The sequence below is a fragment of the Halyomorpha halys genome, unplaced genomic scaffold (genome assembly GCF_000696795.3).
Source record: "Halyomorpha halys isolate HHAL.00 unplaced genomic scaffold, Hhal_1.1 Scaffold64.1, whole genome shotgun sequence".
Taxonomy (NCBI): domain Eukaryota; kingdom Metazoa; phylum Arthropoda; class Insecta; order Hemiptera; family Pentatomidae; genus Halyomorpha; species Halyomorpha halys.
In genome coordinates this window covers 1,340,018-1,353,257 of record NW_027116348.1, presented here as the reverse complement: position 1 = coordinate 1,353,257, position 13,240 = coordinate 1,340,018, and the positions used below count along the sequence as shown (strand labels likewise).

The window sequence follows — 13,240 nt, the reverse complement described above, 5'->3', positions numbered from 1 at the left end:
TCTCTCTCTCTCTCTCTCTCTCTCTCTCTCTCTCTCTCTCTCTCTCCCCCTTTTTGTTTATAAATATTTATTTTGTTTTCAAATAAACGAACTATATTCCCGAAAAATTGAACGAGTCTAGTTCTTATACTAGGAAACAGCACCAGATATAAGTAATTCCAAAATGCTAAAAGGCAATCCAAGGTACCCTTAACACCCAGCTATACATATAGCATACCTCCTATAGGATCAAAGATATGTACGTACCAAATACCCACTAATATCATTACAGGAGGGTATGAAAAAAATATAAGTAATTGTCGTCTAGAGTCAAACCTTCCATGAACAGACTTGTTTCCTCCATTATATACCATCAAACATTAGGGAAGCATAAAATCTGAAATAATGAAATTTATGATGATTCACTTACTTAACTTCTTTTGTGTTGTCGGGATTGACTTTCCTTGTTCCAAAAGTTGAATCTGGGACCATGTACAGGTAAAAATCAAACTCCAGTTCCTGGGACACGGATTCTAGAAGATCCATAGCTAGGCCGTAACAACAGGAGACTTTTACGGTGTATCTGTGAAAATTAAAAAAATATTTTCAAAATGATATAATAAAAAAATAAAGTATCGGTGATAGGCTCATATATTGATTTAAAAGAACGAGAGATATCTAATTTTAAAAATTAAAATTTTTAACCTGAAGGTAATATATTGACGAAATTTTTCTATTGAACGAAGGAGTAACATCATTGTCAAAACCATTAATCTGTCACCATTTACGTAGTGCGAGGTGCTTTTCTGTACTGTTTTTTTAAGGCATTCTCTTAGGTCTTTTCGACCTATGTTAATCGGTCGGAATCTTTCCCTGTTCTGTCCTTGATTTGACCAAGCGTTGATAGTATTCATATATGCACTTGTATCAAATATAAATATTAATGTAAGGAATTTAAAAAAGTAGCCGAAAACAGACGTGCGAGCAAAATCTCCTAGCACGACCAATAGCACCTCATGGAAGGACACGACCAACGCCGGGTTAAACTCGGAATAGCTTCCGCTTAAGGCAATATGATTGGTGCGATTCTGGAAACACTTTTTCCAAAGCACCATTGAAAGTTCTCTACTACCAAAGGTTATAGTGGCAAATTGTAATAAGCAAAAACCACATAAATGTATATAGGGAAAATGAGGATTAAAATTTGTCGAAGAGACGTAAACATTACTAATAACATTTTCCCTTCAGTTCATTGATACATTTTCTATAAGAACATAAAAAAATTGGTGCGGTGCACGCATCAAACTACATTCGTTTACCACCCTACATTGAATTCAAATTAACCCAAGCTCGTTTTGAAACAGATATGTTTTATATTATTCATTGTAGCAATACATTTCCGTAATGATTTTCCAAATGAACCTTTCAATTGGTAAAATGACCGAATCCTATCACAAACGTTTTCAGAAAAGTTCAATTATTAATATTTCTCTTTTCAAGAGTATGATAGAGATACAAAAATAAAACAGTTTATCAAAACGTACATACTGCCCATAACCGTTTGTTCAATGATAAATACAAAGAATAATTTCATGGATTTAAATCATCCAGCCAACTAAAACGCTCATAAATAGGTACAATGAAATAAAAAAAGTTATTATTTGAGGCGTGTAGTCTCAAAAATAACTCCATCCACATTTTTCTAAAAAAAAATTTTTTTTTATATTTTCCTCATCTTCTCGATATTCCACACCAAGCTGCCAAGTGCTAAGGAGCAGAACCAGTTCCTTCCCCTAGAAAATTGTGTTCAAAGTGACGCGTTTGTTGCAAAACCAGGTCCATCCAAGCAGAGTAGGGAGTAACTAATAGATAAAGTTGTCATGGATACGATATTTAATTATCAATGATTTATTCATGAGTAAGGGTTGCATCCATAGCAATTTCAGCTATTATTTTCTACTATAGCTAATTTTTTCTCATCTCTGCATCCAAGCTTATTAATCACGGAAGATTTCACCGGCACAGCTCAAGTTTTATTGTTTTTATGCTTAATTGTTGTTTATTTATTTTTCATATTTTAACCTTTTACAATAGAAAAGTATTCAGATTTGGAGATAATATTAAAGTTCTGGGTGAGTGAACTTTTCAAATTTGTAGCTGCATTTCCACCGTTTAAAAAGAAAAATAGGAAAATTTCACACGTCACCGGTTTTGATACGACATATAGTCTTACTCCACATTTCACATGTCACCAATCTTTTAAAGAAAAGTTTGGACCTGATTGAAAAAGCATGGATTTCTTTTATTATAGAAATGTGGTTACCGGATGTCACAGCGACGAGAATAAAAACATTTTTTTTGTGAAATTAATTTTTTTTAAATTTATTTATTTATTTAATATCATTTAGAACTGTACAAATAATAAAAACAATACGTAAATATGTTGTTTGTTTTATTTACACTTGAAAATCTTGGGAAGGAACAACTAATTGGAGGTACTTCAAAAATTAATTTAATTTAGAAGGTCCCGTGGTCATCTTCTTTTCAGACGCCTCGGAGGATTATCAGGGATTGTTAAGGATGAGAAATTAAGAATTACTGGGTTACACATATCTGTTTTGGGTCAAATCTACAACGAACGGGATTCAACGCAGCACAAACTCATCCGCATTAGTTGGGTCGTTGTTTACAGAAAGTATACATGTGTCATCAGCGTATGTTGTTAGCACTGTGGGTTGGGATATCAATTGTATAAACCGTTTAAAGAATGGGGCCTAAGATACTACCTTGAGGAACACTAGCGGACTGAGTAAAGAGATATGAGTAGGCGAGGTTATAATTTACTTTAAAGGATCTTTCAGAGAGGTAGGAGAGGATTAAAAGGAAATATATAGGGGATAGGAATTGACGAAGTTTTAAGAGCAGACCTGGATGCAAGACTCGATCAAAAGCTTGTTCAACATCGAGGAAGACTTCCACGCAGTACATTTTGCGCTCCAATGCGGAAGATATGACATTTTTTTTCTAATTTTCTCTTAAAAATTCACTAAGACAAAATTGGTGCTTTTTTTTAATTAATTATATTTCTGATGTTTTCCATTATTATTATTATTCAGTGAACTGCATTGAAAATGGTGGTTAATCAGTTAGTTTAGTTTAAAACCAACTTAAATTAAAATTAAAATTTGAATTACCAGAAACCTAAAATTACTGAAGTAGTGAAACTACCGTGAAATTATCATAAACGTTGTCTTTCGATAAAAATAAATAAAAATCTCAAAATAGATCGGCATGTCAGAGAAAGATTATCGTTAATATAATATATTTATGTTAATACTCTCAGTTCGAAAATGCATTTTCAAACGAAAAAACAAAACATTTTTTTTCTTATTTCCTTATGTTACTAGTCAGATCTTTACATAATTCATAATTATCTATTTTTCACTCAGCTAATTATTAAAAAAAAATATATGTACTTTAGAATAGAAGAAGCCATTTTAATAATTTGGCTTTTAAGACCTGTTAAATTATTTCAATGAGAATAAGACTGAACTAGTATGATAGATTATTAAATAGTACATTGACCTACAGAATTTAATTAAAATCATTGAAGTGGTTTTCGAGAAAATCGAAAAAATGTATTCACTAAAGTTAAAAACTCCCAAGAGCTTTAGCGAAAACAACATTACATACTTCCGATTCTTTAGTTATTTTAAAAATGAATAAATATTTTGTATGTTATTGCTAACAATGAAAACTGTTTATTTTTTCAATTTAAAAAAAATATAGGTACTTTTATAGATTTCTTTTTATTTTAATGCGGTATTTAAGCCCTTTATTCTATGTCTATGAGAATAAAAACTATCTCATATTAAAAACCAATTAATTTCTCAATGATTCACCAAGTTTAATCAAAATATTTCGAGCTGTTTTGGAGAAAATCTTAAAAACGTGAAAAATCGATTTTTTAAAGGCGGATCCACATGTTGGCCGGTCGCCACGAATCAGAGGCTTGTACAAATGCTCGGTAAACAAAGAGCGGACCATCCACATGTCAGTGTTTTTCAGAGAGGCAAGCATGGCGGACGTAGAAGTGGTTTCAGCCATTGCACTGGGATTATATTATGTTTATTACAAAAAAGAAAAGAAAATGAAAGGAGGATAAATGAAATGAAATATAAATAACTAAGAATACTAAGAATAAAACTTATTGTAAAAAGTAACTACAACCGTCTTTAACCTTCTAACAGCTCTTAGCTGCAACTAAATAAAGAACAATGGTAGAGATGCTACTCGAGCGCTCTCACGAACCCCCTGTGATCTGTGTCCAAAAAATCGAATCTCGACGGATCGGCAACGAGCTTAGGCCAACTCGTAGCAACCAATCCAAGCTACCCATCCACATGCTCGGGCAGGTCTATGTTCACCACGGCTTGGCCAACATGTAGAGGCTCCTTAAAGTGGCATATTAATTAAATTAAAATCTACACCGCTACAACCCATGAAGTGTCAGGAGTTCAGTACATTGTAAGGAACAACTGTTACTAGACCAACGGTTGCACAGGGAGGTGATTTGGTCAGAATCATGCTCGACCGCCAGATTTCTACCCAATTAAGTGTACCTAATTTAGTAGGCTGAGTGGGCCCCAGGAAGGCTCCAGAACCCACAGTAGTTGACCGCATTTTAAAATATCTTAGCAATTTTATTACTAACAATAGGAATAAACAAAAACTATTTGCTTTACGTTGTTACATTTTTTCATCTAATCCAAGTCAGTTCGTTCTACCAAGCCTTACAATATTTCGCTTCAATAATATCGAATTATAAATAAATAAAAAAATAATGTGACCAGTAAGCACATAACATATAAGCGTGACCGTATATAAAAGAGGTAATTGAATCCTAGACCATGCTATAGTCTAAACGTTAAACATAATAGTTGTATAATAATATGTTTTCTACATTATATAAAAAAAATTACCTAAAGTAAATAGCTCTAAAACAATTTTTTAAAAATATTTTAAAAAGAGAAATACAAATTAATCTTCCCGTTGGGAACCGCCCAACTTCTACAGTCCTGTTGCCTCAATCCCTAGGGTGTTTTCAAACTTGGTGAAAAACTCTCTTCAACTTTTCGGTATGATGCTAAATGCTCTAAAAAGTTTCGTATATTTCTCGTCTAAAAATTCCACGGTTTTATTTCGTCATTTTAGCGTCCGGGCACCAGTCAAAAGATAACTTCTAAATTCCAACCAACTCAAGTTTAAATTGTTTATTTAACACTAAGCTATTTTTAAAAAAAATATACTGAGCAACACACCGGACTAACCAAATCTATAGATTATATTAAATTAAAAAAAAGTCCTATGTTAAGGATTTTATTTATTTATAGACATTAACCATTTATATTCTCTACGCTAAGTCTAAAAACGTTCTTCTGATCTGTGAAAAAAAATCTTTTTAAATTAAGTTTTTCCAGTATTTTTCCATCTTTTCTTATAACTAATTTTCCTTGTAAGTAATGCGAGGAATACCGTTATTATGAAAAGTGAAAAAAATACATTTTTCTGTAAGTGATATTATTTTTGTTATGTTTGTAATCAGACAAAAATGTATTTACATTTTTAAAAGAATAAATGATTTATGTCTAATATTTCAATATCTTAAGTTTTTAATGTATCATTTAAAATTGTTGTATCTTTTTCCCAATATTTTTCTTGTCATAATAAAATAAAATAAGTTCAGAACTTTTAAATTAAGATTAAGATTCTCGATCTCTTGAGATGTTATATATAACTTACATAATAAGGCCTTGAAAAATGTTTTAGCTTTTTAAATATTTTATTTAACCACAATGATTAGGTAATTTAGAGGTTTTTCCATTTTAAATTAGATTATTAAAAAAAATAATATCTCATGAAAGTTAGGAATAATATAATTAAAAAGCAAGGTATTTTTGCTTAGAAAAATATATTAAATACTCCCTCGTGCATGGAATGAATATAGTTAAATTTGTTTTTAAACCGGAAATTTTAACACTCTTAAGAAGTTGATAATTAAGTGGTAAGGTAATCAAATATGAATAACAAAAAGATCATTGTCAAACTTTTCTAATATAAGATTTTATTCCACTTAGCTTGTTCTTCAATAGGATTCTTTTTTCACAATGCTCATTTTACGTTTTCTAGATTAAGTTTTTATAATTATTTATTTTCCTTCTGGACCTGGGCAAATTTCATGTATCTTCCTAACATAAATTTAATAAAATTTTTTAATTAAATGTCATCTAACAGCCGTGCTAACTTCTGACTCTGAAATTTCCAAACAATTGTAAGGAACTTAACACTATTCCTTAGATATAGTTATGTTCGGCTCATTTCAAGACAATTCATGTGCATAGTATGATGCTTAGTATGCAATTATTCAATTAAATTAGAAATGGTTGCTCGAGTCAAAGAAATTTTAAATTTTAAGAAATCATATCTCATATCGTAATTGTCCCGAAATCATTGCGTATTTCATAAATTATATAAAATGCTAATACATGAAAAACTAAAAAAGGTAACTAAAAATATATTAATTAAAAAAAAATCCGACTACAAAAATAATCTCACTTTATAACTATATTTCTATTAATTATTGCAAATCTCTTTAAAAAATGTATGTTGATTGTTAGTGATGTTAACTAAAAAAAATAATGAAACTTGGTGTAGTAGTTGGGTGCTTGCTACTAAACGGCATGATCTTACTAGATTGTGCATAGGCTCGTACATCGTACCAGTCTCTGTTTCAAAGGTAACATAAGTAAGACTACCACGAAGGGTGGGAATGGAAGGTTTCACCCAGTTTCCTCTTCTCATAAATAAATGCTTCAAAAGAGATACAGGTTCGCCGTTAAATCGGGGTTTTAGTGGGGCGGGTCGGCAAGGAAGGATTGCCTTCAAACAATTTTTTTTGTTATGATCTCCAATTGGTTATGACATTGATCCCATCGTGTCTCACAGAAGAAACGCTAGATTATAATTTTTGATAGGTAATGCTAAATAATTACTTAGTTCAATGTTATATTGCATTGATCTAAATCTATCCGTTTTAATTGACAATCTTCCAAATAACTAAATTTTATTATTTTTGAAAAAAAGTTTCATTATTCTTTATAGCTGACATCACAAACAATCCAATAATAAGTTTAAGAAGATATGAAATATCATACCGCCTCTGAGAAGAAATATGAGTATAAGGTATGGTAATTTACGCAGTCGGACTTTTTTAATTTTTAACAATTATTGAAGTTAAATTATTACGAAATGGAATAAAGCGCTCTATTAAGAGCTTAATGGGGCTATTTGTAATAGAAATTCTTAAGATCGCACTTTGTTGAATATCCAGCTTAGCACGTTCAACAAAGTTTGCTTGTAATGCTGGTTACTATCTGCTGGAGGATAACTCTCAACTAACCCGGTTGTTTTCGTTTCCTTCAGCAAATTGAATCCAACCTGGGACTGAACCTCAATTTAAAGTTGTCTCCTTTTGGTTCAGTGCCAAGTCGTGTTTCAGCTGAACTTTCCGGCAATTTTTAGTGCCCCAATACTACGAACTTATAAATTATTTCACCTTTAATAAAGAAATTTCTCTCTTTCCTGTCAATATTGATTTCTAGAAGTATAGAGCCGCCTATTAAATTAATATTTTATAGGATAATTTTTAGGAAAGTTCTTAATTGAAATTTAGAAGCTTATTTACTTTTTCCAAATAAGACGCTACATAAAAGCAGTTACGATTGCATTTATGAAAAGGACGTTATCAATTTAAATTGATAAATTATATAGTATATGTTGCTTCAGTGCTGAAAATTTTCATTTTATCTTTAATGAATATATATCTTAATTATTTTATCTTAATTAAATGTCTATTAATTCAGTAAGATGAATGAATGATTCGTATGAATATCTATATATATATTTCAAATTGCTAATATAAAATATCATACCAATATGAAATATAATAAGATTTTTATTTTTCCTTTAAGAGTGTCATTTCTTGAATATAAGTATGTACTCCATTTATTGAATCAAATACATGAACAAGTTTTCTAATAGCATATGACTTTGTAAACAAAATATTTATTCAATTTTTAGAGTACCAATTATCAATTTACCTTTTAAAAAATCAACTTTTCATTTATCTTTAAAAGTTTTTATTTGCAGCTATAAATGCACTTTACAACTAGGAAATGAGATGTTCTATCAAGGCATGGAATGAGGGAGATAGCACCCAGTGGTGCATTGTCCTTACGTTAATAAATTATTTTATTACACTAGGAGGTCCCGCATCCAACTCCTCTTCAGCCTACGCCGATTTACGTCAGGAATGTCATGTGCCATGTAGCGTGTTGTAAAACCGTTTATAAGTCATGAATGAGGTCCGTTACAGTCTGAATGCGTAGGTCGGACGAATGGCATCTAAAAAAATAACTAACACATTTTTAACGTACCTATTAACTATATGGTTATGATTTCAGAATGATCACTTGAAAACAAAAAAAGAACGTAAAATAAATTAATAACATATACAATGAAGAATTGTAATTAAAATAATTTATTTTTTATCATATTTTTTTCATTTCTCATCTAATAAGTAGATGTTTTATAACTGTTATTTACACGAAAATCCCAGTATAAAGGTTATAATCAAAAATATGTTAACGGTTAGAAAAATCGAAAAGAAAAAATTCTTTTTAGAATTCAATTTCCGGAATGAAAAAGATTTTAAAACGCTTTTTATTTTTTATTTTCCACACTATGTACGCGAAAATCTATTTAACATAATTATTTTTTTGGCAATTTTTGTTCTCAGGAAGTGCTTGATAAAAAATGTGTTTAATAGGGATTCGTATTAAAATTTGATTTACAAAGGAACTTAGCTCTTCTAATCGCAACCAAACTGGACTTGTTAGTAAGAAGGGAAGCAGCTTCATGCTTTGCGTTTCAGGAAAGCCTGTACATGTTTCACCCCAACCTCATGAATTTTAAATCTTGAGTACACGAATTTTGAATGAATACAAACATTCCCTATTTTGGTTGCGAAGGAGCAAAATATTTTTAAGCCTCTCAAATTGAAAAAAAAAAGATATTGAGTTGTCAATTCAAACATTCAACCCGAAAAATGTCTGCGTGATATTTATGAAATAAAAACATAATGCCTTTTAAAAATATGTACTTGGTTTTAAAGTAACTTGTTCGAAGACATTGGCATTTTGTTTTTATTTATTTCTGACAGCTAGTAACTAAATTTAGGGTATTCTAAGAAGTTCAATTTACTACTATGGCATTATAAATTAAAATGCAACATTTGCTTCGTTTATGTTATTCCGTCAATAGAAAATAATACAATGCCCGCACGTAGTGGATTAATATCGAAGCTCGCTAAAACACAAGCCAGGATTGTAGAAGATCTTGAAAGCAGTGTAGATAATACAACTAGAAAAAAAAGTTAATAAAATTGTATGTGACGCGGTAATTACTATTAACCTAAACATAAACTTTCCTTCCGTGGGCGTGGTCTGTTAGGCTTCAATTTTGAAGGATATTATATATATTTGGGGGTTATGCCATCCATCTCATCATACAAAACAAATAATAATATGGAGGTCAGATCAGTTAACAATCCTTGTGAATAAGAAATGTAGACTAAAATGCTAATGAAAAAAAAATAAACGCCATGAGATATTGGATAATGACGGGAGAATTTCAAGGACGGAGTGACTATTATTATCGGTAGCGTAACAGGCATTCAGGCAGGATATCTTGGTAGGGGGGGTATACACTAACAGGTAATTTTTCTTTGTTATATATATATTCTTATAATAAAGGAGAAAACGTTTCAAAGAGTTTCTATAAGTATATATATTTTTTTCATATTTTATGTATATTATCATTATCATAGTTTTATATAATTTTGTTCAATATCATTTAATATAGCCAGACAAATACTGTTGTAATTCTTAGGTGAACCAAGTGAACAGAATAAAAAATCTATTTTTAATTCCATTCAATTTATTTAGGAATTGAATTTTATTTTGTTCCTCTTCACTAACCAAATTAAACCATTATGGAGACGTGTTTTGTTAATTTACTTTTCCTTCATTTATTTAACTGAATTGTACCAAGTTCCTACCTACCAATCACCTGTTCTATTTTTATTAATTTACATTAATTTATTTTTTTTATTTTGTGAATTAACTTTTAGTGTGAACGAAGGGATAGCAAGAATGTTCTTTATAAAATTGTACAAGATATAAACCAATTAATAAATATATATCAAAACACTCTTACCCAATTAATAATTATATTTTTTCCGCAAGATGGTATTTCAGACAGATCGCCTCTTCTTGAAAATTTACTTTAATATCTTTATTACTTTTATATCATATGTATTGCAAGAATTAATTTGAATCTTACACCTATCGTGATTGATTTCGTAATGGAGATTTTTCCTGAATAACACGAAGTATTGGATTTTTTGTCTTACCAGTTATCTAATAGCCAAATTTGATATTTGGGAATAACAAAACCTGTACCTCTTGATCGTATGAATTTTTTTTTGTTATAAACATAATAATCTGGTGAAAAAACTTGTTTGTTTCAGAATCCATGAGGTCATTGAGGTCTGGATGGTCAGGATTTTTTTATTTTATATATGAAACAATTATTTGTTAATTCTACCTCTATTTTTAATTTAACCTAACTCCTATAATCATTAGACCTTGATAATTGACTTTATGTAGGCTTTTATAACCTAGTCATATTTATGTTAATGAAAGGAATAATTTACAATAAAGAAAAATTATCTTCATAATTAACTTATACTTCCTTTACTTTTAATTCTTAATAAATCAATATTGAATTTTTGGATGTTTTTGTATGAATTTATTTACAATACATGAATTATTCATGTTTCTTCCAGTCAAATGATTGACCTCCACAAATTAGGTTTTTACATTCACTCGTTTTACATTTGATATTTTATATATTGATTATTTCTTACCTGGCTCCTCCATTGTCATGGACAACGTCGCAAGGAAATCCCCTAAGGCACCCTCCTTCCAATCCACGTGCACTCTCCGATACCATGACGAAGGGAGCGGAAATCGCTGTGACAACTTTGAGAACCGTTCGGGACCCGCCGCACGGACCACCTGCAAAAAAAATTCTTTTTGGAGTATATATAACAGTTTAAGCTAAATATTTTTTGTTCCATTTTGTAAATATTCTACACATTAGGGAGAATCGTTATGATGATGATCACATAAAATACAACAATCTTTTCTGAAACAGTTTGACCGTTTAAATGCCAAATAGAGAAAATATCCATCAAAATATTTAAGATATAATCAACTAACTGATATTATGGAAAAATTAGTAAACTTACGAAATGTATCAACCCAGAAGCATTTTTCAACTAATCAAAGATTCAGGAATCCCTTTATGCGGAAAAAAATTACGAACTCAACTTCGAAATATACTATCATAGACGACTGCATTTATTTTTAAGCCGACTGTACTGATTATATACACATACACTTTGAGTAATTAGTATTATAAATGTTTTAAAACCCAAAAACATCATGAAAAATAACAGTTGAAATAACTCCTAAAAAGTTTCGTGCGATACTTTTCATAAACTTCGACATGGATTATCAAGACTAGAATGCATCGATGCACTTAATTCTTTACACGGTGATTAAGCAGTATTTTACATTGTTGTAGGATGGTGCTACAACAATGTAAAATACTGCTATAACGAATTCAATCGTGACAAACGTTCTATCCACGAAGAATTCCACACATGCAAGATCGTCAAGTGACATTATATGAAATTAAGGCATCGTTGCATATTACTGTCTAAGAAATATATATATTTTATTAAACAAACCATATTTTTACCTTCCAGCAGTGTGTTTTTTTTTTTTTCATTTTTGAGTATTAACGAATAGATAGTATATATATATATAAAATAAAATAATACAATCAAGTATAATTATGGTTACAATAAATTAATAAATAAATTTAATATCAAATGTTAGTTTGGAATAACCACCTTACCTATGTTGCCACCAGGCCATATAATCCTCTCCAGCCTGAGGTCACAGCATCCAATTATTTCCCCCACCTGTTTCCAGTTATCAGATAGTTGGGATGACTCTAAAAAGAAAATAAATAAATAAATAAAAATGAATGAAAACAAAACTTTGATCGATACTACCAGAAAATCCAAAACATAAATATTTGAACAAAGACCGTGACAGCTATGAGTTGAATACTTAACGAGGGTTTATTTCGTTTCAGAAGCGAAAATGAATTACAGAACACATCAATGGTCACAAAGCTACGTTAACAATTTACAACTGTTTTATTCATGAGCTTCGTTTTGGTGAAAACAACGTGTTCTCATCAATATTTTCTCATTTATGAAGGATTCATCAATATTTATAAAGGTATCATCAACAGGTATTCATATATAAAGCGGCATTAGTTAGGTTTATATTAATGGTCTGAAAATTAATTTAGATCATAATTTTTTTTCTACGAATGATCGCAATCATTAATTTTTTTTTAAATTTATTTATATCCACAAATGATTCTGATTAATTAGAAATCCTTGAATAAAATAATTTACATGAAAGATATTTTCTATTAGATGATTATTTGGTCAATACTTTACCTATTAGTATTTGCACTAATATCTACTGGACTAAGAGTCCAATTTATTAATTTTTTATTTATACTTTCAAAAGATTATGTTACACGGAAAATCATTAATTAAGATTACTTAATGTTAATTAGTAGTTTAGATGATAATTAATAAATTATGTAATTCTTTCTCAATATACTTTATATCTATTAAGATCGTAATCTTCTGAATTGCAGAAAATGTTTTTAACAATATTAATTAAAAGAAAAAGGCTTTTTGAAAGGAACAAATTTAAAACTTAAGGAATGCTTGTTTCTTACATTCCAAAATCCTTCCTAAAACCCTCAATGCTCCTTAATTTGTCACAAATAAATGCATACATAAAGACCATAATGTTTCATATGTAACCGAACTAGCTCGAACCAGATATCATTCCTCCTTCCCTTATAAACATGAATTGATGCATTGAGACGTAAAAATTGTGTATAAACACTAATTTGCAAATTTGTGGATGTGTAACTCACCAAAATTTGAAATTAATAAATATAAAGAACTAAATTATGTAGT

General features: G+C 30.0%; 1 protein-coding gene across 2 annotated transcripts in view; it reads right to left on the bottom strand.

Annotated features, from left to right (window-relative positions):
• LOC106692638 (glutamate receptor ionotropic, NMDA 3A) overlaps positions 1–13,240 on the bottom strand; it is a 553,673-nt gene that overhangs the window by 226,602 nt on the left and 313,831 nt on the right. For both annotated transcript variants that reach the window (XM_067053147.1, XM_067053148.1), the window contains exons 9-11: positions 12,085–12,183; positions 11,027–11,177; positions 410–562 (exon numbers count right to left, since the gene is read on the bottom strand). In XM_067053147.1, the coding sequence (XP_066909248.1) occupies positions 410–562; positions 11,027–11,177; positions 12,085–12,183 (403 nt within the window). The remainder of the gene's footprint in view (positions 1–409; positions 563–11,026; positions 11,178–12,084; positions 12,184–13,240) is intronic.